This window comes from Marmota flaviventris, chromosome 14 (genome assembly GCF_047511675.1).
Source record: "Marmota flaviventris isolate mMarFla1 chromosome 14, mMarFla1.hap1, whole genome shotgun sequence".
Taxonomy (NCBI): Eukaryota; Metazoa; Chordata; class Mammalia; order Rodentia; family Sciuridae; genus Marmota; species Marmota flaviventris.
The window spans coordinates 77898336-77922282 of NC_092511.1; the positions used below are offsets into that span (position 1 = coordinate 77898336).

Genomic DNA, 23947 nt, shown 5'->3' on the forward strand with positions numbered 1-23947 from the left:
CTACCCTGATAAGACCCAGGGCCACCATGTCCACTGGCCAGAGCTCGCACCTGCAGCCAGTGAGGATGGGCCTGGCAGGAGCTCAGTGCCGAGTCTGGCCAGGGCACAGACAGCTGCTCCTTCTTGGGCCACGTGCTTCCACCTGCAGGGCTCTAACTGGGACCTGGGACAAGGCACAGGAAGGCCCTGAAAGACGGGTCCTGGAAGGATATGGTGGGGACCAGACCCTCCAACTGGAGCAACTGCTTTATTCTAGAAGTGCTGGTGTGTGAGCAAATTCCTCCTTCCTCGCTCAGGACAGAAAACCATCATGAGGAAGCGTACAGTCTCCCAGGACAAGCCCCTAGCTGGTGGGCAGCTGGGATGGGGCAGCTGGGATGGGGCAGCCGGGGCCACCAGCCCAATGCCCATCTCTAGACCACAAACTGAGAGGGGAGGGGAGGCCTGGGGAGGAGCTGCGCCAGATGCCAGTGCTGCCCCCTGCTGGCTGTCATCGCTGCTCCTCCCCCTGGGATTTGACCCAGAGGTAGGGCCCAATGCTGCCAGGGAACCAGAGCTCCAGCTGTCTCCACCTGGCAAGCTCCTGTGCTGTGGAGGAGCATGGCACCCAAGATGGGCTGCTGTGCCTTGCACCACTCACTGCCACGGATGCTGGGATGCAGCCCTGGGGGCGGGAGCACGGGTGGGATGGCAGGACTCTACTTGCTCCGGAGGCAGGTCTGCAGGGAGCAGTCAGGTCTAGTCGCCTGGAGCGGAGCATCTCCCACTGGTGAGGGTACCCAGGCCCAGGAGCTTCCCACCTCATTTGCCGAGGCAGGAAAGCGCCTGGCCTGGCCAGGGGGCTCTAGACGTGGTTTGCCATGTGTCCTTGGAAGCCTGGTGGCCCAGGCTGGGAGTCTTTCTATCAGCTGGTCTCTGGGAGGCTCAGATCAGCCCTGCACCCTCAGAAGAGTGGGGCTGCAGGTCACACACACCTGTGAAGGTGAGATCTGAGGCGCGAGGGGCTTGTGGCCCAGGGTACTTCTGTGCCAACAAGGAGGCCTGTCCTTTTGATGCCCGGGCCAGGTAGCTCTCCAGGGTCTTGAGCAGCCGCCGTGGGCTCTTCTTGGCCAACGCTTCCAAATCTGGAGGAGAGGATTGGGGAAAAGAAAGCTCAAGGAGCTCTGGGTACCCAACAGCCAGGGCGTTGAGCCTAGCAGCTCCAGTGAGCACTCCTAACCCCTGGGCCAGGGAGGCCAACGTGAAAGACCACCTAGGACGGAGAGTACCAAGAGAGCCCAGGCCCATGTGCTGCCTTATCCAGCTGGTCTTAGCTCTCAAGAGTCAGTCCCTTGCTGGACCCTTGGTTCCCATGTTTGATTCAGAAAATGTGACCCCCAGAGGCATATGGCCAGGAAGGAAGGGAGTGGTGGCATAGAACTCAGAGCAGCAGGCCCTGGAGGGTGGCTGCTGTGTGGGGGCAGGAGAGGGAGCTGCAGCCTGGAGCAGAAACCACCAGGGTCTCTGGACCTGAGACATGGTTCAGGGGCTGCAGCTCCCCAGGACAAAGAGCACACCTTTGAGAACAAAGCCAGAGTCTGAGATGGTCTTCTGCTGGGTCCTCCAGACGTGGGCGAGGCGGAGGAAAGTGGCAGCATAGAAGCTGTTCACCACGGCAATGACCTTTTGCTGCCGGTTACACTCCCTACGGGAACAGGGAGGTGGCCAGTTAAGCCACAGACGAAGGTAGACACCCGGGCACCCTCCCGTCCTCCCTCCAGGGAGCCCTAGAGGAGCCAGCCAAACCCAGAGTTCCCACTGGTCTCGAGGCAGCTCTGCCCCTGGGCCAAGTCGGGGAGCAGAGGTGGCTGGAGACTGGTGCACAGGGACTCTGCCCAGGCTCTCCAGGACTAGCAGGGTCACACTAACCAGCTGCAGCTGGGCCTCACCTGGAGAGACACTCCTCCCTCAAGGCCTGGATGGCGATGCGGGTGACGTTCACAGACATCAAACAGAAAGGAAACTGCTGGAATGGAGGGGCAGCGGGTCAGTGGCTGCCCAGCCTCACCCTGTTTTACCCTGAGCCCAGCTTGGCCAGAGGCAGTCAGAGGCTGAGGTGGCTGCTCATGCTGTCGTCCCATCTTTCAGGTGAGAACACTGAGGTCAGTGGCTCTGAGCGGCTCTCCTAAGGCAGGGAACCAGGGTTCCACTGAGGTTATGTGCTCCGTAGCTGGGGTGTGCTCAGTGGCAGAGCATTTGCCTAGCCAGCATGAGGCCCAGGCTGCTACCCCAGCACAGCACACACAGAAAGAACACTGAACAAAGGCTGTAGTTCAGCTAATACTTTCTTAGTTTTGATAACGGTTCTAGGACTATACAAGGTTATTTCTAGCGGATGGTAAGAGAAAGATATATGGGAACTCTGGGTTACTTTTTCAATTTCTAAGTCTAAAATTATTTCAAAATAAAAATTAAAGTGCATTATTTAGACTTGGCCTCTTTAAGACAATGTGACCTGATGGCTAAGGGTGTGTGGGGTCCCAACAGCTCCCTTCATTCCAACACAGCTTTGCTGCCCTACCTCGTTATTTATTTACTTATTGTACTGGGGATAGAACCGGGTGGCACTTTACCACTAAGTTATATTCCCAGCCTTTTTTGAGATTTTGAGACAGGGTCTTGCTAAAATTCTGAGACTGGCCTTGAACTTGAGGTCTTCCTGCCTCAGCCTCCTGAACTGTGGGAAATCACAGGTGTACATCACCATGCCTGGCCACCTATATATCCTGAATGTATTGAGGCCAAGCTCGTCTTCGCACCTCTGCTTGCAGTGGCCATACACCTCTCCCCAGACCCTCAGGTCACAACTGGTTTTCTGGACCCCAGCCCCACGAGCCTCTGCTAAGCCTTGGTTGGTCCACACCTCTCACCCTTCCTCAACTCCCCAAATCCTGTCACCGTGTCCCTGGCAGAACAGTAGTGCTCCGTGCTCCCTACTCTAGCATGCCGCTGCTGCGCATTAACAGCACGTGTTCCCACACTCACTGACTCGCGGACCTGGCTGTGTGCCCACAGTGCTGCTGTCGCGGGTGTGGAGGGGAGGCACCTCTGCTCTGCAGACCCTTGTACATGCTCCTCCCACAGCCCCCAACTTTCATTGCCACGTCATCAGATGATATTGCCCACTTGCAAATTTCAAGTATTTGGACTTATGTGAAAATAAAAACTACTGAAAAGTATCCTTCCCACTACCATGCCTTGTTTGCTCCCTTTTGTGACAAAATTCCTTGAAAGAGTTGTCTAATTTACCATCTCCAATTTATCCCTCCAATTCCCTCTTACACCCAATCTAAATCAAGGTCTTTTGTGTCTAACCTTCATTGAAAATGCTCACACCAAGGTCCCCGGGGACAAACCCAGACACTGCAGATGCTCCTCTCCGTAGTCGGCACCATCAGCCCAGGTGGCTCAGGCCTGCTCCACTTGGCTTCCAGAGTGGCACCCATCCCTGGGCTCCTGTCCTGCTTTCATCCCGCGCTGCCCACTCATGCTGCAGTGGCTTAGGCTGCCTCACCCCGACAACCACCTTCATTGGAGGTTCCCAGGATTGGAGGTTACCAGGGGTTCCCAGGATCCCTCGCACACGGTGTCCTGCACACGGGGTCCTGGCCCCTTCAAGAGTTTCTGATTCCTGAGGTCTGGGGAGGACGCAGAAGGTCCATTTCTAACAAGTCCCAGGAAGGCTGATGGAGGGCACCTCTGGAGCCACAGGTCTAGCCCACAGCCCTCTCCCTAATTCCACACTCATATATCCAACTGCTTACTAACACTGCCACTTCCAAGTCTGAGGGACCTTTAAAAGTAGGTGTGGAAAATAGAACCCCAGCCCTGTTCTCCTTTTCAGCTGCTTGTACTGAACAACCCCACTGTCTGTTTTCTTAGCCCTAACCCTGCTCGACCCTCAACACAGCTGCTCTACACTCTTATGCCCACACTGACTTCTGTATAATCAGTATCTCCTCTAGAGACCCCCCAGCCCGAGCCCCGATCACCGCCAGCCTGGACCTGAAGAAAGCTCTCCCTGAACACTACCCTTCACCTTAATTTAACGGTAAGAACAGCTGCTCAAAACCTGTAGCCGCTCTTCATCTGACTCAAGGGAAAACCTGGAGCCCCTCCTGTGGCTGGCAGGCCTGTGGCATCTGGCTGCCACCTCTGGGCCAAGTCTTGCTGCGCTCCTGTGTCCCTCCCACTCCCACTGGTTTCCTTGCCATTCTCCCTCTGCCTGGAGTGTCCTTTCCCAACCTCCTTCAAGGCTTGGTGACATCTTGGCTCACCTTTTGTGGGATCCTGTCACCACTCCTCTCTGACCCACCCCACTGTGCCTTCTTAGCACTTGCCGCCTCTCACGCTCTAATGGACCTGGGCACTAAGCCTACGTCATGCCAGCTCTGCAGGGGATCCTGTCTTGCTCCTGAGGCATCCCAAGCTCCATGAGAAGTGACTAACATGGGATGTGAACGACCTCTATGCAGCGGTGAGTGAGCCCCAGCTCCCAGGAACCTGGGCTAGACGAGGGAAGGAAGCAGGTCAAACTCGTCCTCTAAAATGGAAGGACTACCTCCTATCACTGCTTAGGAAACCATCAGCCCTAAGCCCAGAAGGCAGGGCTGGACAGAGAGCAGGACCCTGGTGGTGAGTACAGGGTCAGCTGAGGGCTGACTCCTTGCCTTTAGGGTCAGGAGAAGCCACCAACCCTGAGCAAGGGTCTCCTCAGGGCGCAGAGGGTGAACAGCCTTCCCGTGTGTGTCCGGTGCTCTGTGTGCAGTCCCATTTAATTTTCTCAAGGAGTCAGATCCAGTTGCTGGGATCCCCATCATCGGATGAGGAGACCAAGGCTCCACACTGCTGAGAACTTGCTCGAGACCACATCTAATGAGTGGTGGAGTTCAGACTCCAACACATCGTATGACAGGGTCTGACTCACTGTCCGAGAGCCTTAGCATCAGTCTCAACCAGCGAAGTCCTCCCGCCTGCTCAGTTCCTTGCTCCAGAGCCCTCTCCTCTGGCTTCCCACCAAAGCCCACCTGAATGTGGTGACGAGACAGGCGGAAAATCTCCTGGGCCATCAGCAAGGTCTTTGCATCCATCACCAGGTACAGCAAATGCAGGAGGGCAAGGAAGCCCGCCCCTCGAAGGTCTGTGGCTGGATTCGCTCCTACAACAGCCATGAGAAAATTCGACATGATGGTGAGTGGGCTCAACCAAGCCCTGACCCCTTGACCTCCAGGGACTTGCTTGGGGAGCTGCCCTACACCAGCCCCTTTCCGCTGGCTCTCCAGGGCCACCCAGGCCTGTCCCCCGGCATGCTGGGGGCCACCTCCGACAGCAGTTTTCTCTTGCCTGCTTGGCCCTCTGGAGGCACTTAAGAGCCTTTACAAGACATATCTGAACTTCTGGTCCCAGGGAGATGAGTAACACACCCTCCCTGTGATTCCAACAAGAACAGCTGCAACAGCCAGGCACCTCCGCCGGGCCAGCGCTCTAAATCCTGGAACGACACTGTGGTGAAGTTTTTGGGTTTCTTTTTGCCTAACATATTTCATCCAAAAGCTGGAGAAGAGTGGCAACCCAGAAATGCCAAGGGAAGCATGCGACGCCTTGAATGTATGCCCCAAATTTCATGTGCTAGAAACTTAACCCTCAATTCATATATTGGTGGCTTTGGGTGGTAGGGCCTTTGAGAGGTAACCAGGCTGCGATGAGGCCACCAGGGTGGGGCCTCCACGAAGGGACTGGCAGCTTCACGTGAAGAGGAGCGACTCAGGGGATGTACTTCTCTGTCAGGCCATGTGCTATCCTCTGCCATGTCATGTCACAGCAGGACGGCCCCAGCCAGAGGCCCAGCAGACGGGATGCCACACTCTTGACCTTCCCAGCCAATATACTCACGAGCCAGATTCACTTCCATTTTTAAAGAAGGTATTTTGTTATAGCAACAGAAAACAGATTAAGATAGCACAAATAGAGAAAGACCCAAGAAAGCCTGCTGTTCTGGCTAAAGGGCCAGGAGAGGAGCAGCCTAGCAAGAAAGAACATTTTATTTTTATTTATTTATATTTTTGGTACTAGAGACTGAACCCAGGAGTGCTCAACCCCTGAGCCACATCCCCAGCACTTTTTATGTTTTATTTTGAGATAATATCACATTAAGCTTTTAGGGCCTTGCTAAATTGCTGAGGCTGCTCTTGAATTTATAATCCTCCTGCCTCAGCCTCCCAAGCTGCTGGGATTACAGGCATGCACCTCCACGCCTAGCCAAGACATAACACTTTAGATAATAACCATCCTATCCAGCCAAACAGGACAGAGAAACATGTCCCCACTCCTACTCCTCAGCAAAGGCCCCACAGGGGCCTGAACTTCTGCCCTGACCTGTCTGTAACGAGGCACTTTTATTCTCCCAGTGGTAAGGAGCAACCCTGCCCTCTCTGCACAGTCAGTGGAGGTCATGTGAAAGTAGCTGTGAAGTACTCCTGCCCCTCCCAGCCAGTTTTGTCCAGAGGCCCAAAGGGACACTTGGGCTTTACCCAGTGAGGTGACAGCCCTCCTTTCCCCACTGGCATGGCATCCGAGGAGGCCTGCTAGAATGGGAGATATAAATGAGATCCAGAGTGTCTTCACACAATACTCAAAATGTCCAGGATGTAACAGAAAACTACACACGAAGCTGAGAACAGGATGATCTAATTTCTCATCCTTAGTGCGCATGAGAAATGATCCTCAATAGACACAATGCTAAGGTGACACAGAGCTGGGGTGACCTGGCAAGGCTTTCAGAGCAGCCATTGTAGGCAGAAGAATGCCTCACACCTCCATCTCCAGTACCTCCGAATACACTGCATGGGAAAGAGATTAAGATGCTCATCAGCAGAGCAGGTGACTTTCCTGGGCTCTCGGGGAGGGCCCAGTGTGGTAAGAAAGGTCCCTAAGAGCAGAAGAGGGAGGCACAAGCACAGGGCCAGAGAGAGGGTAGCTCATAGGAGCTGTTTCTGGCTCTGAGAAGAAGGAATGCAGGAGGCCTCTGGAAAATGGGAAAGACAAGAAGTGGATTTTCCCTTAGAGCCTCCAAAAAGGAGGGCTGCCCATGAAGCCTTGATCTGCGTGGGACCTCTGGACTGCAGAATCAGAGGACAGTGAACATGCTGTGTTATTCCAAGCTACGAAACTGGAGATTTGTCACAGCAACAGCAGAAAACTACCACAGCAGCTCTGCCTCTCAAGAGCCATTATGAATGAATATACTTTGCCTTTTCTCTTTTCAGTGCTGGGGATGGAAGCCAGGGCTTTGTGCACATTAAGCTCGTACCCCACCTCTGAGCTACGCCTCTAGTTCCACTGAAGAAATACTAATAAGAAAAAAACAAATGGAAACTTTAGAAATGAAAAAATACATCAAATAAATCTAAACATTGGAGATAAAGAATGAGAGATCAGTGACTATGAAGGTGGAACAAATAAAATTACCCCATCTGAGCAAGAGTACAGGGGAAAGAGCAGAAATGAATGAAGCCTGGGAGATCTACTAGGTTGTAACAAAGATCTAAAGAATGAGCAGAAAGCACTGGGGATGTGGCTCAGTGGTACAACAGCTGCCTAGCAGTGCGAGGCCCTGGGTTCAATGCCCACAACCACAAAACCCAACAGCAGCAAAGGTCTAACTTTGTGGTCTGAGCACAAGAGAAGACAAAGTCTGAAGAAGTATTCAAAGTAATCATGGGTGGAAATTTACCAAATTTCACAAAGGACAAAACTGACAGATTCAAGCAGTTGAGCTAACCCCAAGCATGTTCTGGTCAAAATCCTGAAATTTAAAGACAAAAGCTAGGCATGATGGGCGCCTACCTGTAATACCAGGCCAAGACAGGAGGACTGCAATTTCAAGGCCAGCCTCAGCAATTCAGCAAGGCCCTAAGCAACTTAGCAAGACCCTGTCTCAAAATAAAAAATAAAAATGGAATGGGGATGCGACTCCTGGGTTTAATCCCCATTATTAAAAAACAAACAAACAAACAAACAGACAAAAGATCTAGGAAGCATGGACAGAACCACACTTCTTAGTCATAGGGGAGGAAGTCAAGCACCCGTGGACTGTGGACTTCTCACCAGACACCACGAGGCCAGAGGGAAGCAGTGCGCCTTCAAGAGCTGAAGGAGAAACAGGCTAACCTTGGCACCCACAGACCTCCGAGGAGGGGAGATGGAGGCATTCTCAGGTGAAGGGAATCTCTAAACTTTCTTCCCAGGAGACTAGGAGAGGAAGTCCTGGAATACGAGGAGGGAAGAACAAGGCGAGGAGCAAGTAGGTGCATGGGTGGGACGCCAAGGCCCCTGTGGCTTATTTTTGTGTTGGGAAGGGAACCCAGGGCCACCATACGCTGGGTGAGCGCCCCACCACCAAGCTGCGCCCCAGCCCTCCCTCCAGAGTTTTTGACATCATGTTTGATGGTGGAAGCAATCAACTGTCTGGTGTGGTTCTCAATACGCAGGAAGGACAACTAAGCTAAACAGGCTTAAACACACTGCCACTACCACCAGATTATAACCAAGTGTGGATACGTAAAGCCTTTTCTAATTAAGGTCATTTGCTATCCCATACAAATATAACCTGATATGATTTTGAAAAAAAAGTATTGTTATGGGTCAAACTATATGTGCCTTGACCAAACAAACTCCATTTTACCCCGAGACTCCATTTCACATAAGAAATGCTTTTCCCATGTGAAACCCTGCTACGTAACCCACCTCCTGATAAGCACACGCTGTTATTCTTATACAACATATTAAGTTCTCTTTTTAATTCCCATTTTTCTTGAGCAGTGTACTACTATACTCTGAAGTGCACTTCCTACTTTGCTATGTTTTGACTTACTGGTAGCTCATGGTTTCGGGCTATAAAAGAGATACCCTACTTTCTGCAAGGGATCAAGATACACAGATGCAACTTAATTACTGCCCCTTGGCCCCTGCTTCAAGACTGACCCAGTGATTCCCAAACATGCCACAAATGTATCACCCCAAACAAGTGAGATCATCTTCCTTTAATTTTAAAAATATATAATAAGATTTTCACTAGAAAAAGAGCACAGAACCCAAATCAATCCTATTCCAGGTCCTGTCGCTCCTGAGGGTCGCCTGGGGTCTTTCCCCTCCTGACCTCGGCCTCTGCCTTTGCTGTGCCCTTGAGGTGTCTCCCCCATCCTGCCTCACACTGCTGGCGCAGCCTCTTCCCTGGTCCTGGGACCAGGGGCAAGCAAGGGGAAAGTGCATGTCTCCTTACCCTGGAAGCCCAGGTCCTCCCAGTGGTCTCCCCGGAGGGCGCAGTCCAGCTTGGAGCCAGTCAGCTTCTTGTAGATGGTCTGGAGCACACGGCCATGCACTGGGTCTTGGCTGTCCAGGCCACCTGTCCCCCAAAACACCAATACTTTGCCGACTATCCTGTGGGAGGACTGGGTACTCAAGACACCCTCCTCTCAGCTCCAGCTCCCATCTGCCCTCAGGTGCATGCAAGAGCCCTGGCCCGGCCTTGGATGAGTGGCAAAGTGCTCTATCCCAGCACCCAGACAGTGTGTGCCCTGTGGCAGTCCCGACACTCACACTGGGCAATGGTCAGGACCAAGTCCCTTTCTTCCCTAAGGCCCTGGTGGAGCTTTGGAGGTCCAAAGAGGCAGTGCCGGAGGGCGGCGAGCCCAGTCCTTCGAACAGTTGGCTGTATTCTCTTCTGGGGAGAAAGATTACAGGTAATGGGCAGAGGGCCAGCTTAGCCTGCCTTATAGAACTGACCATCATCTGGGGTCAGTTGGCTTCCCAGTTAGCATCTGCCTCTGGGAAGTGAAAGAAGGCAGAGATTGCCAAGAACCCTCCAGCCTCCCAGCGGCTCTTCCAGCTTCTCTGTAGGGAGAAAGAGGCGCCCTGAGGTTGGCATTCCCTGCCAGTTCTGTGCACTTGGTCCTTTGGAATTTTCCAGCACTAGCTCTTCCAGTGACTCCTGGGATGCCCAGCTCTGAGGAATCCCCATGTAGTCAGACAAAAAGGTGGCCAGGGTTCCCAGCAGGGCTGCCCCTACCCTTTACAAGGGGCTTAATGGGGACTCACTGGTGTGAGAAGCCTCTGAGGTGTGGCTGCAGCCCTGGCCATGACCAGCGCCTCCTAAGCTAGGTTGTGCTGGCTCCTTATGGTCAGGACCACTGCTGCTAGCCTTAGAACATTCTTTTTTCTTTTGTTTGAGGGGTTGGGTGTGGAGCTCAGGGCCTCACACACGCAAGGCAAAGACAAATGCTCTACCACTGAGCCCACCTCCAGCCCCGGCCTGGGGATACTCCAATCTGGGTAGCTTCTGACTCTCTGGACTCTACTGACCACCACAACTCCTGAGCCAGGTTCCATGCTGACGATCTGCACCTGCCTTCTTCTCAACTGACTGCTAAACACTCAGGATGTCCCAGAAAGCCCAGCATAGATTCCCCCATACTCCCTCCTTTTCTAACCCCACATATTTCTTAAGTTTAGCTGGCGGCCAGCACAGGCTTCATAGATGAAAGTTCAGAATATGAGAAATCGCTAGGGAGTTTTGAATTAAAGAGACAGACTCTAATCACCTTTAAACCAGATCCAGGACAGCTTCTCCTAGCTCCAGCCTCCAGCCACCTATTGTGGTAGTGAGGTTTACTGAAGAGGCTAGCGAGAGAGTGAGAACACGCCAGGGAGTGGACTTTTATTGGGGAACAAAAAATTCTGGGGAAAATCCCATCCAATGAAGATTAGGGGGGGGCAATGTCCCAAGGTCAGGGGCGATGACTGGGTGGCCAGGCACACCTCCACACAGACAAGCCCTCGGACCTGAGAAGGATGGGAAAGCTCTGGACACAAGATGTGCCTAAGCGCCTCTCGCCCAGCCAGGGAGGTAACTCAAATCACGATCAAGGATGGCCTCCCACACTTAAGATTCCTAAGTGGCTCCTGGATCCTTCAGGGAGCTTGCCTCCATTGGCTATGACTCACTCAGCTCCTTGGACAGCTGTGTTGCCTCCCCAAGGCGCTTCCTGGTCCTTGGTTACCACCTCCCATCACTAAGAGGGAAGAGCAGGGGACAGCTGCACAGGCCCCTGAAGGACAGGGCCACAGGAACTCCACAGGCACAGTCCCACAAAGCTACCAGTGCCCTGATGAGTCATGGGCCCTGGTCACTTGAGATCCTGTGCTCCAGTGTTCCCTAGGTGAGATGAGGCCCTCACACGGAAGCTTCCAACTTGCTGGCCCAGGGCCCTATCCTGGAGGGAGGGGAACTCGGCTCCTGGGAAGCAGGAGCCTTCTTGAGAGCCCAACCCTCCCTGTTACCTTGAAGGAAGAGAGGTCCAGAGTCTGGAGGTGCTGCAGGGCCTCCCCAAAGGAGATGAGCTGTCCAGGCTGGTCTGAGCAGCCCCAGCTTTCTGTGGCAAAAGGGAGGATACTTGAGGACTTGTAACAGTCGTCATTCTGTCCGCAGACCTTTACCTAGAGCCTCCTGGTTGTCACCCCGGAGCCAAGCACTGGCTTCTAGTTGAACATCAGACACCCACAGCCACAGCCTTCCTTTCTTTATTTTATTTTATTTTTTAGTTTTAGAACTAAAATAAATAAAATATCTTTATTTTTATGTGGTGCTGAGGATCAAACCCAGTGCCTCGTGCACGCCAGGTGAGCACTCTACCATTTGAGCCACATCCCCAGTCCCTGCCTTCCTCTTTCAAGGAGCTGGCTTTACCTGCTGGACTGGACTGTTCAGAGTTGCTAGCTGCCCTCTGCACTGAGTAGAGAGAGAGGTGACCTGCAAGGGTCCCCAAATTCTACCCATCTTTGAGGGAGTAAGTCACTGCCTGGAGTGGGTACCCTCAAGGGAGTGTGCTCCAGGTTTGCTCAGGGGCATTCCTGATTTCTACTCTGTCCTTCCCACACCGTGCAGGCCCTTCTCCTATCCTGTTACAGCCTGCAAGGAATTAGCTTACCGTTCTCCCTAGAGGAGATGGCTAATGCTATTCCCTGTCGCATCTCTCTAGGAGCTTGATGGAGCTCAGGCTAGGTCCAGGTTCTAGCTCGACCCTCCCACACCTCTATCTGGACCTCTCAGAAACAGACTTGGGGCCATTTGTTCCCAGACCTCAGAGCACTCCCATAGATGGCTTTACCCTGTCCCCATAGCCCTCTTGAATAGTGAACGACCTGACCATCCTGTGTAGGGTCCCTGCTGCCTGCCCTATCCTCCACACCCTGCAGAGGCTGCCCCTACTCAGGGTCCTCCTTGCCTCCCTCAGGGCTAGGTGGATGGCAGGCAGTGCTGGCAGCCCTGGTGTTCATCTCCATTCCCCTGGAGGTAGAACATCACCATCCTTGGGTTTGGAAAGAGATTTTATTCTATGTCATACTGCTAAAACGAGAACACTCAGGAATCATCTCCTAATCCCAGAGCCCCAGAACTACTAGGTGCCCTCGCTTACCTGCCTCGGGGTGGATGGTGTCCACGGCCTCCCATTCCTCCTGGGCCTGGAGCACCTCTGGACTCACGACTGCAAAACAAAGGGAGCACTCCTGAGACAGGGCCAGCTTGCCTGCCATGGGCTGCCGGCTCCCAAGGCCTGCCAGAGTGGGCTTTTGGAAGGCAGCACTGGTGTCCTCCAGCTGCCTTTCCAGGCCACCACCCCCACAGAAAGTCCTCCCTCTGCGGGACACACGTGAATCCCTCACAGTCCAGAGCCTTGCCCCCTTGCTGCCTGGGGACCAGCTGGGTCCTCAACTCGCTCTGCCTTCTCCGCCCTTGGGTCCTCCCAGACTGCTAGCCAGGAAGCTCAGATCCCTGCTGGTTAGCTCCTCTCACTGTAGGTGGGCTCCCGCGCCTCCCTCCCTGACAGCTCCTCTGACCTCAGGTCTGGACTAGGAGACCTGATGCTCGCCATAGTGTCCTAGCTGTCTCCCGCTGGGCGGTGAGTCACAGGGCAGGGTTCGCCAGACCCCAGCACAGTGCCACACGCATGGCAGGGGCTCTGCAAATGCCAGATGAACTAATGTACTTCCATGACAGTGGAAAGCAGGAGCAAAAGGGCAGCGGCCACTACACAGTCTTCTCTCCAAACCACAGCTGCCACTCTAGCCCAAACTGCTGGGGCACCTTCTGTCACAAGTGTTTCTAGTTTCTAGGTGTGACATCAACCAACAACATGAAGGATGGAGACTTCACTAACAACAGCAAGGACCACAGGTAGGCTAGGATGGCTCCTCCTGCCTCACGGTGTCGGTGAGGCCCTCATGTGGTGAGGAACTATCTGGAGAGTACTATGGTTTGGACATGGCTTAAGCGTGTTCCTGAGTAGAACCCTTCCAGTGTTGAGATTCAATTCTACTGTGAGTGGTTAAGAGTGGGGACACAGTCTGACTCTCCTACTCAGAGGTGGGATCCTCAGGAGGTGACTGGGATTAAATAAGGACATCATGGTGGAGCCCAAGATTGAATACTAGGGGCTTTATAAGAGAGGCCAGAGGAGACACACAGGTGTGATCCCGATCTCCTCCCTTGATATGTCCCACACCATCTTGGGCCTGCCAGCAAGGCGATCACCAGAGGCATCCTCAACCTTGCAACAGAGCTGAGCCAAAATAAACCTCTCTTCTTTATACTCACTCAGCCTCAGCTATTTCACGACAGTAATGAAACATAGATAAAGAAATAAGTATACTTGCAGGTTAAATGCTACCAAATGCTAATGAAAGTGAGAAGAGACAGTGGCAGAGAGGAGTGGCTGAAAGCACACCTGACAGCCAGACGAGGTGTAAAGGTGAGACCCCCATGGCCCACTGGTTGTGCTTCTTGGATGAGTTACTTAGTCAATTGTACCTCTTCTGCAGCCACTGGAGAGTGCTGCAGCCCAAAGGTTAGGGTTCAGTAAACACTAGCTATTACTACTGACACAGACATGGGCTCAGGCACAGCCGACTGCGGGCAGTGGCAGCAGGTGAGATGGGCCCGCCTGTGGGGACCTCAAGGAAACCCTGTCTTTGCCACCTCCAGTCTGAGGCAGCAGACACTGAGACTGAGGGCTTCCAAGGCAGACAACTTCACACAAATACTTGACATTGGATGGTCAAGAAAATAAAACTTGCTTTCATAGCTATCAAGAATACAAACAACAGGGGGCTAGGAATGTGGCTTAAGCAGTAGCGCGCTCGCCTGGCATGTGTGCGGCCCGAGTTCGATCCTCAGCACCACATACAAACAAAGATGTTGTGTCCGCCGAAAACTAAAATAATAAATATTAAAAAATTCTCTCTCTCTCTTAAAAAAAAAAAAAAAAGAAATGGTAACATGCCTTGGAAGCTTTAAAAATAAAGAATACAAACAACAATAAATTTGATGAGGATGTTGGGAGGAAGGCACACTCATACATTGCTGGTCGGACTGCAAATTGGTGCAACCAATCTGGAGAGCAGTTATGGAGATTCCTTGGAAAACTTGGAATGCAACCACCATTTGACCCAGCTATCCCACTCCTTGGTTTATATCCAAAGGACTTAAAATCCACATACTATAGTAATGCAGCTATATCAATGTTCATAGCAGCTTAATTCACAATAGCTAATCTGTGGAAACAAACTAGATGCCCTTCAATAGAAGAATGGGTAAAGAAACTGTGATATATATACACAATGGAATATTACTCAGCATTAAAAGAGAATAAAAGTATGATATCTTCAGGTAAATGGATGGAGTTGGAGAATATCATGCTAAGGGAAATAAGCCAATCCTAAAAAACCAAAGGATGAATGTTCTGATAAGTGGATGCTGATCCATAACGGGGGCTGGGCATGGGAAAAATGGAGGAACTGTGATTGGGCAAAGGGGAGGGGAGGAGGTGAGGAGGCATTTGGGCAGGAAAGATGGTGGAATGAGATGGACATTATTACCCTAGGTACATGTGTGACTATACATATGGTGCAACACTACATCGTGTACAACCAGAGAAATGAAAAGTTGTGCTAATATTGTGTACAATGAATCAAAATGCATTTTGCTGTCATATATACCTAATTAGGAAAAAAACAAAACAAAAATTGCCTTTAGCATGCAGGGCCCCTGGGAGATCAAATGAGGAACAAAGTGACTAGCCAGAAAGGGAGAAATGGAACAACCACAAGGAATGCCTATGGTCTAAGCGAATGTCCCCACCTTTATCCCCACCTTCCTGTGGCTGTGATTCTTCACCCTCAGACCTTCACCTCCAAGCACTGACATCAATCTTTCACCCTGTGTTCCCTTACCCATAAATGCTTCACCAAAGCCTGTGAGCAAGGAGTAGAGAGCTCAGCAGCAAAGGGGTAAGGATTTTCTGTCACCACAGGTTAGACAACAGAAAGTACTAGCTCTTGGCTAGCAGTGTCAAGGGCTGGGATGCAGCTCACTGGTAGAGCACCTGGCTGGCACGGGTGAAGCCTTAGGTTCCGTCCCAACCCTGGGGGAAAACCAAACACAAGCACTGAAACCCACTAGAGATACCAGGCCAGCACCTACAAACTGGAGATAACACCCAAACCACTTAAGAGCTTTTCCAGTCCTCTTAGAGACCCTCCTGCTTCCAGAGAAAATCCTGACCAACAGAACACCACAGGGCAAAGAGCAGACCTTTAGGGAACTGGTTCAGCTTAGATTAGTACAGGTGCTTTTCCTTTTGAAGTGTCTGCTTTATTTTGCCTCTCTTCCATGTATTCATAAGTGAAACAAAATTGTTGATTTAGTCATCCTGTGTAATTGAAATTAGCTAAGAACAATATGAAAAACTTTTAAAATATGATAAAAAGTATCTGGCACAAAAAATTTAATTATAAAATATTTGGTATTTAAGGTAAAAGTTATTTACTAATGTTGGGTTTGTCACCATACAGTATGGATGATATTCTATTAAGAGAACTTTGTAGATGCCCAAATAATTTTTCTACATTACAATATTTATAAAAGCTCCATATTTCTGGAGGTTATATTTTAGTGTGTAAGACTTAAAGTTAACAACACATACCAATGAGTACTTACCACAATCCATATTTTTTGGTATAAAGCACTTTATCTACATTATCTCACTTAATCCTTACAAAACTCCCATCATACATATTCTTACACAATCTGTTCATTTTTTCTTTCATTTCTGCAGTGCTGGGCCTCTTACATACTAGGCTCTACCACTGAGCCACCACCCACCCCCACCTCCGTTAGAGGAAAGGATTAAAAAGGTTAAGTGATTTCCTCCAGGTTATGTAAGTGAGAGAGCCAGAATTTAAACTAGACATATGACTCCACAATGGCTGCTTCTGAGCTAGTGAGGATCTCTCTCCATAATAAATCAGCAAGTTGAATGAACTTTATAGAGTACAGGGCAGTACCATGGAAAGCAGATAAAACAGGAGACTACTCCAACACCTTTTCACAAATGTGGACTCATCTTTGCACTATCCCTTTGAGGATGAGAGAGACCAATATTTCTACTTTAGGCAGAGATTACATGATTTTCCCAGAGGCACACAGTGAACTAGTAGCAGAGAAACTCACTCCTGATCCAGTATTGATTCTAATTATCCTTGAGGAACATAAATCCACAAAATTCTGAAGGATAAAGAATATAAGAAATTCCAATGATAAATGATAGATCCATACAAGGTCTGGCTTAGGCCCCACCCCGATTCCAGGGCCCCGAGAAGTCCTTACCACCTGGCTCCCATCCATTAGTTTCTGCCGTCAGGGCCCGGAGAACATCATGAGTCTTCAACGCTGAGATCTGTGGGGCAGGTCACCTTTAGAGAGAGGGCAGAATCCATGTGCCCCACACACACAAATATTTCCCACCCACTCACACTGAATATCCTTGAAACTGGAGGCCAGAGGCTCTGGTGATCCACTGATAGGTGGATTAAATTTTTTTGTTTTGGGGGGTAGGGGGTGCATGCTGAAGATTGAGCTCCCATAGCCCCAAAGTATATTTTAAAGGAGTGCCTGGAAAGCTCCAATTACAACGTGGAAGCTGGGCAATGTGGGGACAAGTGCATGTGTTCTTTGATAGTGAATGAACAGACATTCATACAACACCTTGAGACTACAGAGTGCCTTTGTACTGCACTGCCTTACACTCTGCTTCCTACAGCAGCTACCTTACTAGACAGAAGTAGTGTGGCTTGTCTGCACCCCCACCTCCACTGTGAGCCCCTGGAGGGCAGCACCTATGCCAGCCCATGTCCCCAGTGCCCAGCACAGCACTGGCCTATAAAGCAGCATGGAGCAAAGGCCTGTGCTGGCAGGAGGCACCGAGCGTGGGTGATACGTACAGGAATTCCTCTGAAGTCCATGAGAGCACCACCATTCTTGTCATGAGCCGCAGAATGCCCAGGAGATACTCTTTTAACCTGTGAGACAGGCCAGGGTCAATCTCCTAGGACATAACAGTTCCCCAAGGACCACAGTTTAAATGCTGCACCTTTACCAAGAATCACAAAAGACATGAACTCCAGGGAACTGTCATGAAGAACTTCTATTTAATATGGTGTGAAGAAAAACGGCAGGCTGGGGAGATAGTGTGGTGGAAGAGCTCTTGCCTACTGTGTGCAAGGTCCAGGTTTGAGCCCCAATAGCATGAAGAAGAAGAAGAAGAAGGAAGAGGAGGAGGAGGAGGAGACGACGATGGCGACAGCGGTGGTGGCGGCAGTGGCTAGGTGCTGTGGTGCACACCTGTAATCCCACCAGCTTGTGAGGCTAAGGCAGGAAGATTTGAGTTCAAAGCCAGCCTCAACAACAGCAAGGTGCTAAGCAAAATACAAAATAGGGCTGGTGATGTGGCTCAATGATTGAGTGCCTCTGAGTTTAATTCTTGGGATCAAAAAAAAAAAAAAAAAAATCAAAAAACAACAACAAAACAAAACAACCCTCAAAACTAAACTCACCTGAAAAAGGCAAAGGATTTGGACATTTTACACAAAAGGAAACGTGTCATCCTTAAACATGAACAAATGCTTAAACTTCCACATGAGAAAAATGCCAACTAAAACTACTCTAGAGATAATGCTGCAGTTGTCAGATTATCAAAGATCAGAGTGTGAGAGCTGGAGCTCAGTGACACAGCCCTTGCATAGCATGTGGAAGGCCCTAGGTTCAGTTTCCAGCCCAGCCACTGCCCTCAAAACGAACAAACAACCAGCCAACAAAAAAGTCTGCTAAGACTGTTGGCTAGAGCGCCCACACAAGGGAGTTGACGGCACTGACCAGACCACACACCACACACCCCGGCTTGGCACCTGAATTCTAGTGCCTCACGCACCAGACACTCATCCCTGTGCAAAACAACATGTACCTTGACAGTGTCACTCACTGCAGCACCGTTCATAATAGCAAGGGCCTGAAGGACCCTCCGAGTCCACCAATGCACTGATTAAGACACTTACTGCCCAGGAATCCAGTGACACATGCAAGACTGTGAAGAAGGAGGAGGATGCCTGGTGGGGCCATCTCCACGGCTTCTCAAGGAAAGGCAGAGCAGACTGTGCAGGTCACCTCGCCACTGTCTTCATAAACCCATAAGCACCTCTGAATGACTATGTCCAGAGTTACACCCCAGGAGGCAGATAGATCCATACAAGCAGGAAAACCAAATAGTGGGGGACAAAGATGGAAGCTAGTTTTCACTATATGTATATCCCCTGTAATATTTAGATTCGAACCACATGAATGTTTTCTCTAAATTAAAGAAAAAACAGTAATTAAAAGAAAACAATTAACAAAGAAAGAAATCAACACTTATGTCAAGGCCCTGAAATCCTAAATTATCCCGTTACTCTAACCCTCCTGTTAATTTTTGGTAACTAACACTCCTTACACACAGCTTTGACTTCTTTATGTCCTGGAAGCAAGAATGGCAGCCCAGGCTTCTCACCCTTGAGACACCATGCATTCTCTCTTGAATGTGTATCTATCTTCCTAAATAAACTCGTGTTTATGCCTTTATTTTTATTTTTTTAAAGATATTTTATTAGTTGTTGGTGGCCTTCTATTTATTTCTATGTGGTGCTAAGAATTGAAGCCAGTGCCTCACACATGCCAGGTAAGCACTCTACCACTGAGCCACAACCCCAGCCCTATGCCTTTAATAAAAAAAAAAAAAAAAAAAAAAAAAATGGCAACCCAGGCATATCACGGCTGACCAGAACCCCCTCCCCTCAAAACTGGCCTGTGTCAATTATCACTATTTGCAGATGACATGATTCTATACCTAGCAGACCCAAAAGGGTCTACAAAGAAACTATTAGAGCTAATAAATGAATTCAGCAAAGTGGCAGGCTATAAAATCAACACGCATAAATCAAAGGCATTCCTGTATATCAGCAACAAATCCTCTGAAATGGAAATGAGGACAACCACTCCATTCACAATATCCTCAAAAAAAATAAAATACTTGGGAATCAACCTAATAAAAGAGGTGAAAGACTTATACAATGAAAACTACAGAACCCTAAAGAGAGAAATAGAAGATCTTAGAAGATGGAAAAATATACCCTGTTCATGGATAGGCAGAACTAACATCATCAAAATGGCGATATTACCAAAAGTTCTCTATAGGTTTAATGCAATGCCAATCAAAATCCCAACGGCATTTCTTGTAGAAATAGAGAAAGCAATCATGAAATTCATATGGAAAAATAAAAGACCCAGAATAGCAAAACAATGCTAAGCAGGAAGTGTGAATCGGGCGGTATAGCGATACCAGACTTCAAACTATACTACAGAGCAATAGTAACAAAAACAGCATGGTACTGGTACCAAAACAGGCGGGTGGACCAATGGTACAGAATAGAGGACACAGAAACTAATCCACAAAACTACAACTATCTTATATTTGATAAAGGGGCTAAAAGCATGCAATGGAGGAAGGATAGCATCTTCAACAAATGGTGCTGGGAAAACTGGAAATCCATATGCAACAAAATGAAACTGAATCCCTTTCTCTCGCCATGCACAAAAGTTAACTCGAAATGGATCAAGGAGCTTGATATCAAATCAGAGACACGCCGTCTGATAGAAGAAAAAGTTGGCTACGATCTACATACTGTGGGGTCGGGCTCCAAATTCCGCAATAGGACACCCATAGCACAAAAGTTAATAACTAGAATCAACAAATGGGACTTACTCAAACTAAAAAGTTTTTTCTCAGCAAAAGAAACAATAAGAGAGGTAAATAGGGAGCCTACATCCTGGGAACAAATCTTTACTCCTCACACTTCAGATAGAGCCCTAATATCCAGAGTATACAAAGAACTCAAAAAATTAGACAATAAGATAACAAATAACCCAATCAACAAATGGGCCAAGGACCTGAACAGACACTTCTCAGAGGAGGACATACAATCAATCAACAAGTACATGAAAAAATGCTCACCATCTCTAGTAGTCAGAGAAATGCAAATCAAAACCACCCTAAGATATCATCTCACTCCAGTAAGATTGGCAGCCATTATGAAGTCAAACAACAACAAGTGCTGGCGAGGATGTGGGGAAAAGGGTACACTTGTACATTGCTGGTGGGACTGCAAATTGGTGCAGCCAATTTGGAAAGCAGTATGGAGATTTCTTGGAAAGCTGGGAATGGAACCACCATTTGACCCAGCTATTCCCCTTCTCGGTCTATTCCCTAAAGACGTAAAAAGAGCATGCTACAGGGACACTGCTACATCGATGTTCATAGCAGCACAATTCACAATAGCAAGACTGTGGAACCAACCTAGATGCCCTTCAATAGACGAATGGATAAAAAAAATATGGCATTTATACACAATGGAGTATTACTCTGCATTAAAAAATGACAAAATCATAGAATTTGCAGGGAAATGGATGGCATTAGAGCAGATTATGCTAAGTGAAGCTAGCCAATCCCTAAAAAACAAATGCCAAATGTCTTCTTTGATATAAGGAGAGTAACTAAGAACAGAGTAGGGACGAAGAGCATGAGAAGAAGATTAACATTAAACTGGGATGAGAGGTGGGAGGGAAAGAGAGAGAGAAGGGAAATTGCATGGAAATGGAAGGAGACCCTCAGGGTTATACAAAATTTCATACAAGAGGAAGTGAGGGGAAAGGGGAAAATAATACAAGGGGGAGAAATGAATAACAGTAGAGGGGGTAGAGAGAGAAGAGGGGAGGGGAGGGGAAGGGAGGGGGGATAGTAGAGGATAGGAAAGGCAGCAGAATACAACAGACACTAGTATGGCAATATGTAAATCAATGGATGTGTAACTGATGTGATTCTGCAATTTGTATACGGGGTAAAAATGGGAGTTCATAACCCACTTGAATCAAAGTGTGAAATATGATATATCAAGAACTATGTAATGTTTTGAACAACCAACAATAAAAAAAATTAAAAAAAAAAAAAAAAAAACTGGCCTGTGTCAAATGTGTCACTGTCCAGAGCAACCCAGCCAACACACTTGCAGCAGTTGCTCTCCTGACCTTCGACCCTTGATCCGACTGGTTTTTGTGCAGAATGTACCCCACCTCTGCCTTTGGTATCCCTTCCAGCTGGGTTCTAGTGTCTCAGTGGCCTGCTTCACCAATTGGGGCTATAATGGTGCCTTACTTCTCCTCTGGCCCTTGCACAAAGTTCCCAGTAAAAGGCCCACACAGGGATCTTCTCTTACATTTCTTTGATGCTTCCCTGCCACCCTGCCCTCTTTTTTTTTTGGAATTAGGGACTGAACCCAGGGATGCTTAGCCACTGAGCTACATCTCCAGCTCTTTTGAAACAAGACCTTACTAAGTGGATGAGGCTATCCTTGAACTTACGATCCTCCCGCCTGAGCCTCTTGAGTTGCTGGGGATTATAGGTGTGCGCCATTGTGTCTGATCCCACACCTCTTAACACAGCACAAAGGTATGAAATATGTAACTAAATTTTTTTCTTCAAATTTTGCTTCACTTAAATAAATAAAGATTAAAAAAAAAAGAAATCTTGCTTCAAAAAAATTTTGTGATTCATGATGCTAAACAACTCCCTGCAGGAGTCTACATACCCAGGATTCACCCTGTCCTTTCTCCTCTACACTTTAGGCACCTCTATGTCCAGAGACCTCCTTCTGGAAGAACAGCTCACCTGTCTTCCTACAGTGGGGAAACTTTCCTAGATTTTCAAAGCAAAACTGTGTCCTTGTTCTGGCCACTGAATCCCACAAGCTAAATTGAAGACCATTTCTTCTGGAGATAAGGTGGAAGGAAAGGTACAGAATGCAGGATTCGCTGTCAAGCCCAAGGAAGATACAGCACAGTGAACCAAGAGGCCTGAGGATAATCAGGCAAGCAGTATTTGACAGGGAGGAGGACAGTAAGGTATGTCATACTGATGAGCTGCAGACTTCTTGGGGGATTTCTCAATGAAATTTTCTCCCAACCCAAGCAAACAAAAATAAACTTTCATAAGCCACTTAGAAATCAAGTTTTCAGGAAAGGCAGATGATGCAGAGGTGAACAGAATCTCCTTTTCTGTAGTGCTGGAGAGGGAACCCTGGGCCTCCTGCATACTAGTTTAACACTCTGTCACTGACCAACACCCCAGCCCAGGATCTCCTTTAACAGGACAAAAAGCTATGAGATTTTTTTCCCTAAGTATTTCTAAAACTTCACATTCTTTGATATCTTGTCTCATTATTAACAACATATCTGTAACCGACATCTTCTTTCCCCAAAGGCATGCTTACCTGCCAGTCTTTTAATTCTTTTTCATTATAGAAAGAGCAAAATTTTTCATTCATGACTCAAAATCATTTGTTCCCGCGAGCTTTGTCTTGGGCTCAAAAAGGGGTTCCCGGAGGTCTGATGATGCTACAGGACAGCCAGAGGTCCGCCGGTTCTACCTTGGCTCTCCTCCCTGCGCTCATTCAGACCCGGAGGAAGAAAACAGTCCCACTGTGCCATCACCAGGGCGTCGCTGGTTTCTGTGAGTCCTGAAGAAGTCTCTGAGGCTGTGATGCCTCGGCTCTGCAAAACACAGAAGAGAAAGCTAGCCTCTTGGTTCAGTTATGCCTCTACTGAGAAAAAAAGAGACTTAAAATCTTTAAGCAGATGTGAATTTATTTGAATAAACGAGCAGCCAGAGGCAGCCTCCTACGACCCGGGCCACCGGTGGAGAGGCGGGGACAGACCTCGGCGCGCGGAGGGTGGCGACACGGCTCTGGGCTGGGGTGACTTCTGGACCTGCGGCTCTGGGGACCGGGCCAGCTAACCCGGGAGCGGAGCGCCGGCGGCCCCGGCTCTGAGCCTCAGCTTTGCTTCGTTCCCAGCACGGGTCGTGTCGGGTCTGACAAAGCCTGGTCCGGCCCCCGGGGAGGTGGACTGTCCAAAGCAGCCACGGCCACCTGCGGCACGCCCTGCACCACCGCGGTCACCTCACGGCGCCGACCTCAGGCGTGACTGGACGTCGCGGACGCCCATCGCACGGCCCCTAGGAACTCGGCTAGTCCCCTAGGCCCGCGCCGCGGGGCGGGTTCGCTCCCTGGCCTGCAGGCGGCGGTACAGGGGCTGAGTCGCCCTGCGGTGCGCCGGAAGGCCCGGGCAGGCGGCTCACGGCGCCCTCGGCCAGGCCGCCTGGTCGGGCTCGGCGTCTGCTCGCGGGCGGCGGGCCCTGGCCTCGGTCCCCGAGCCCGTCGGCTCCGGCCTCGGTCAGGGTGCGCGCCTCCCGGCCGTGCGCGGCCCCACGGCCCGGCCTCCTTTCAGCGCCGCCCGCTCACCGGGGTCCGCGCGCCCCAAGCGGCGCCCTCGGTCTGCTCCGCGCAGGCGCACGCCGCTTCGGCTGCGAGCCGCCCTTCCGGGTAAGCGGCGAGCTCGGCGCGCGGCCAGGCCTTTACCGGGGGCCGGAAGTCCAAC

The 23947-nt window shown here is 49.9% G+C and overlaps 1 protein-coding gene across 4 annotated transcripts; it reads right to left on the minus strand.

The window, feature by feature from the left end:
- Positions 1 to 228: 228 nt before the first annotated feature.
- Positions 229 to 23913, minus strand: Elmod3 (ELMO domain containing 3). 4 transcript variants are annotated; one of them, XM_027948905.2, is made up of 12 exons: positions 23812 to 23913; positions 22783 to 23062; positions 17374 to 17451; positions 16760 to 16829; positions 12513 to 12581; positions 11377 to 11468; positions 9637 to 9760; positions 9320 to 9442; positions 5067 to 5197; positions 1929 to 2005; positions 1557 to 1684; positions 229 to 1124 (listed from the first exon to the last, which is right to left on the minus strand). In XM_027948905.2, exons 2-12 carry the CDS (start codon positions 22834 to 22836, stop codon positions 925 to 927), a joined length of 1146 nt encoding a protein of 381 aa, XP_027804706.2. In that variant the 5' UTR covers positions 22837 to 23062; positions 23812 to 23913; the 3' UTR covers positions 229 to 924. The 4 variants fall into 4 exon arrangements, with proteins under 4 accessions (XP_027804706.2, XP_027804708.2, XP_027804707.2 ...); XM_027948907.2 differs by lacking the exon at positions 23812 to 23913 and adding an exon at positions 23227 to 23769 and having other exon boundaries at positions 9637 to 9757; XM_027948906.2 differs by lacking the exon at positions 23812 to 23913 and adding an exon at positions 23227 to 23768 and having other exon boundaries at positions 1929 to 2002.
- Between the last annotated feature and the right edge of the window lie 34 nt (positions 23914 to 23947).

Bases quoted from the DNA above. Each gene is read 5' to 3' on its own strand.
- Elmod3 (XM_027948905.2), bottom strand. From the start codon at position 22,836: ATGAATGAAAAATTTTGCTCTTTCTATAATGAAAAAGAATTAAAAGAC. The intron at 16,830-17,373 runs GTACGTATCACC...CCTGCCCCACAG, and splicing joins TGGACTTCAGAGGAATTCCT to ATCTCAGCGTTGAAGACTCA. The intron at 9,443-9,636 runs GTGAGTGTCGGG...TTTGGGGGACAG, and splicing joins GGTCCTGACCATTGCCCAGT to GTGGCCTGGACAGCCAAGAC.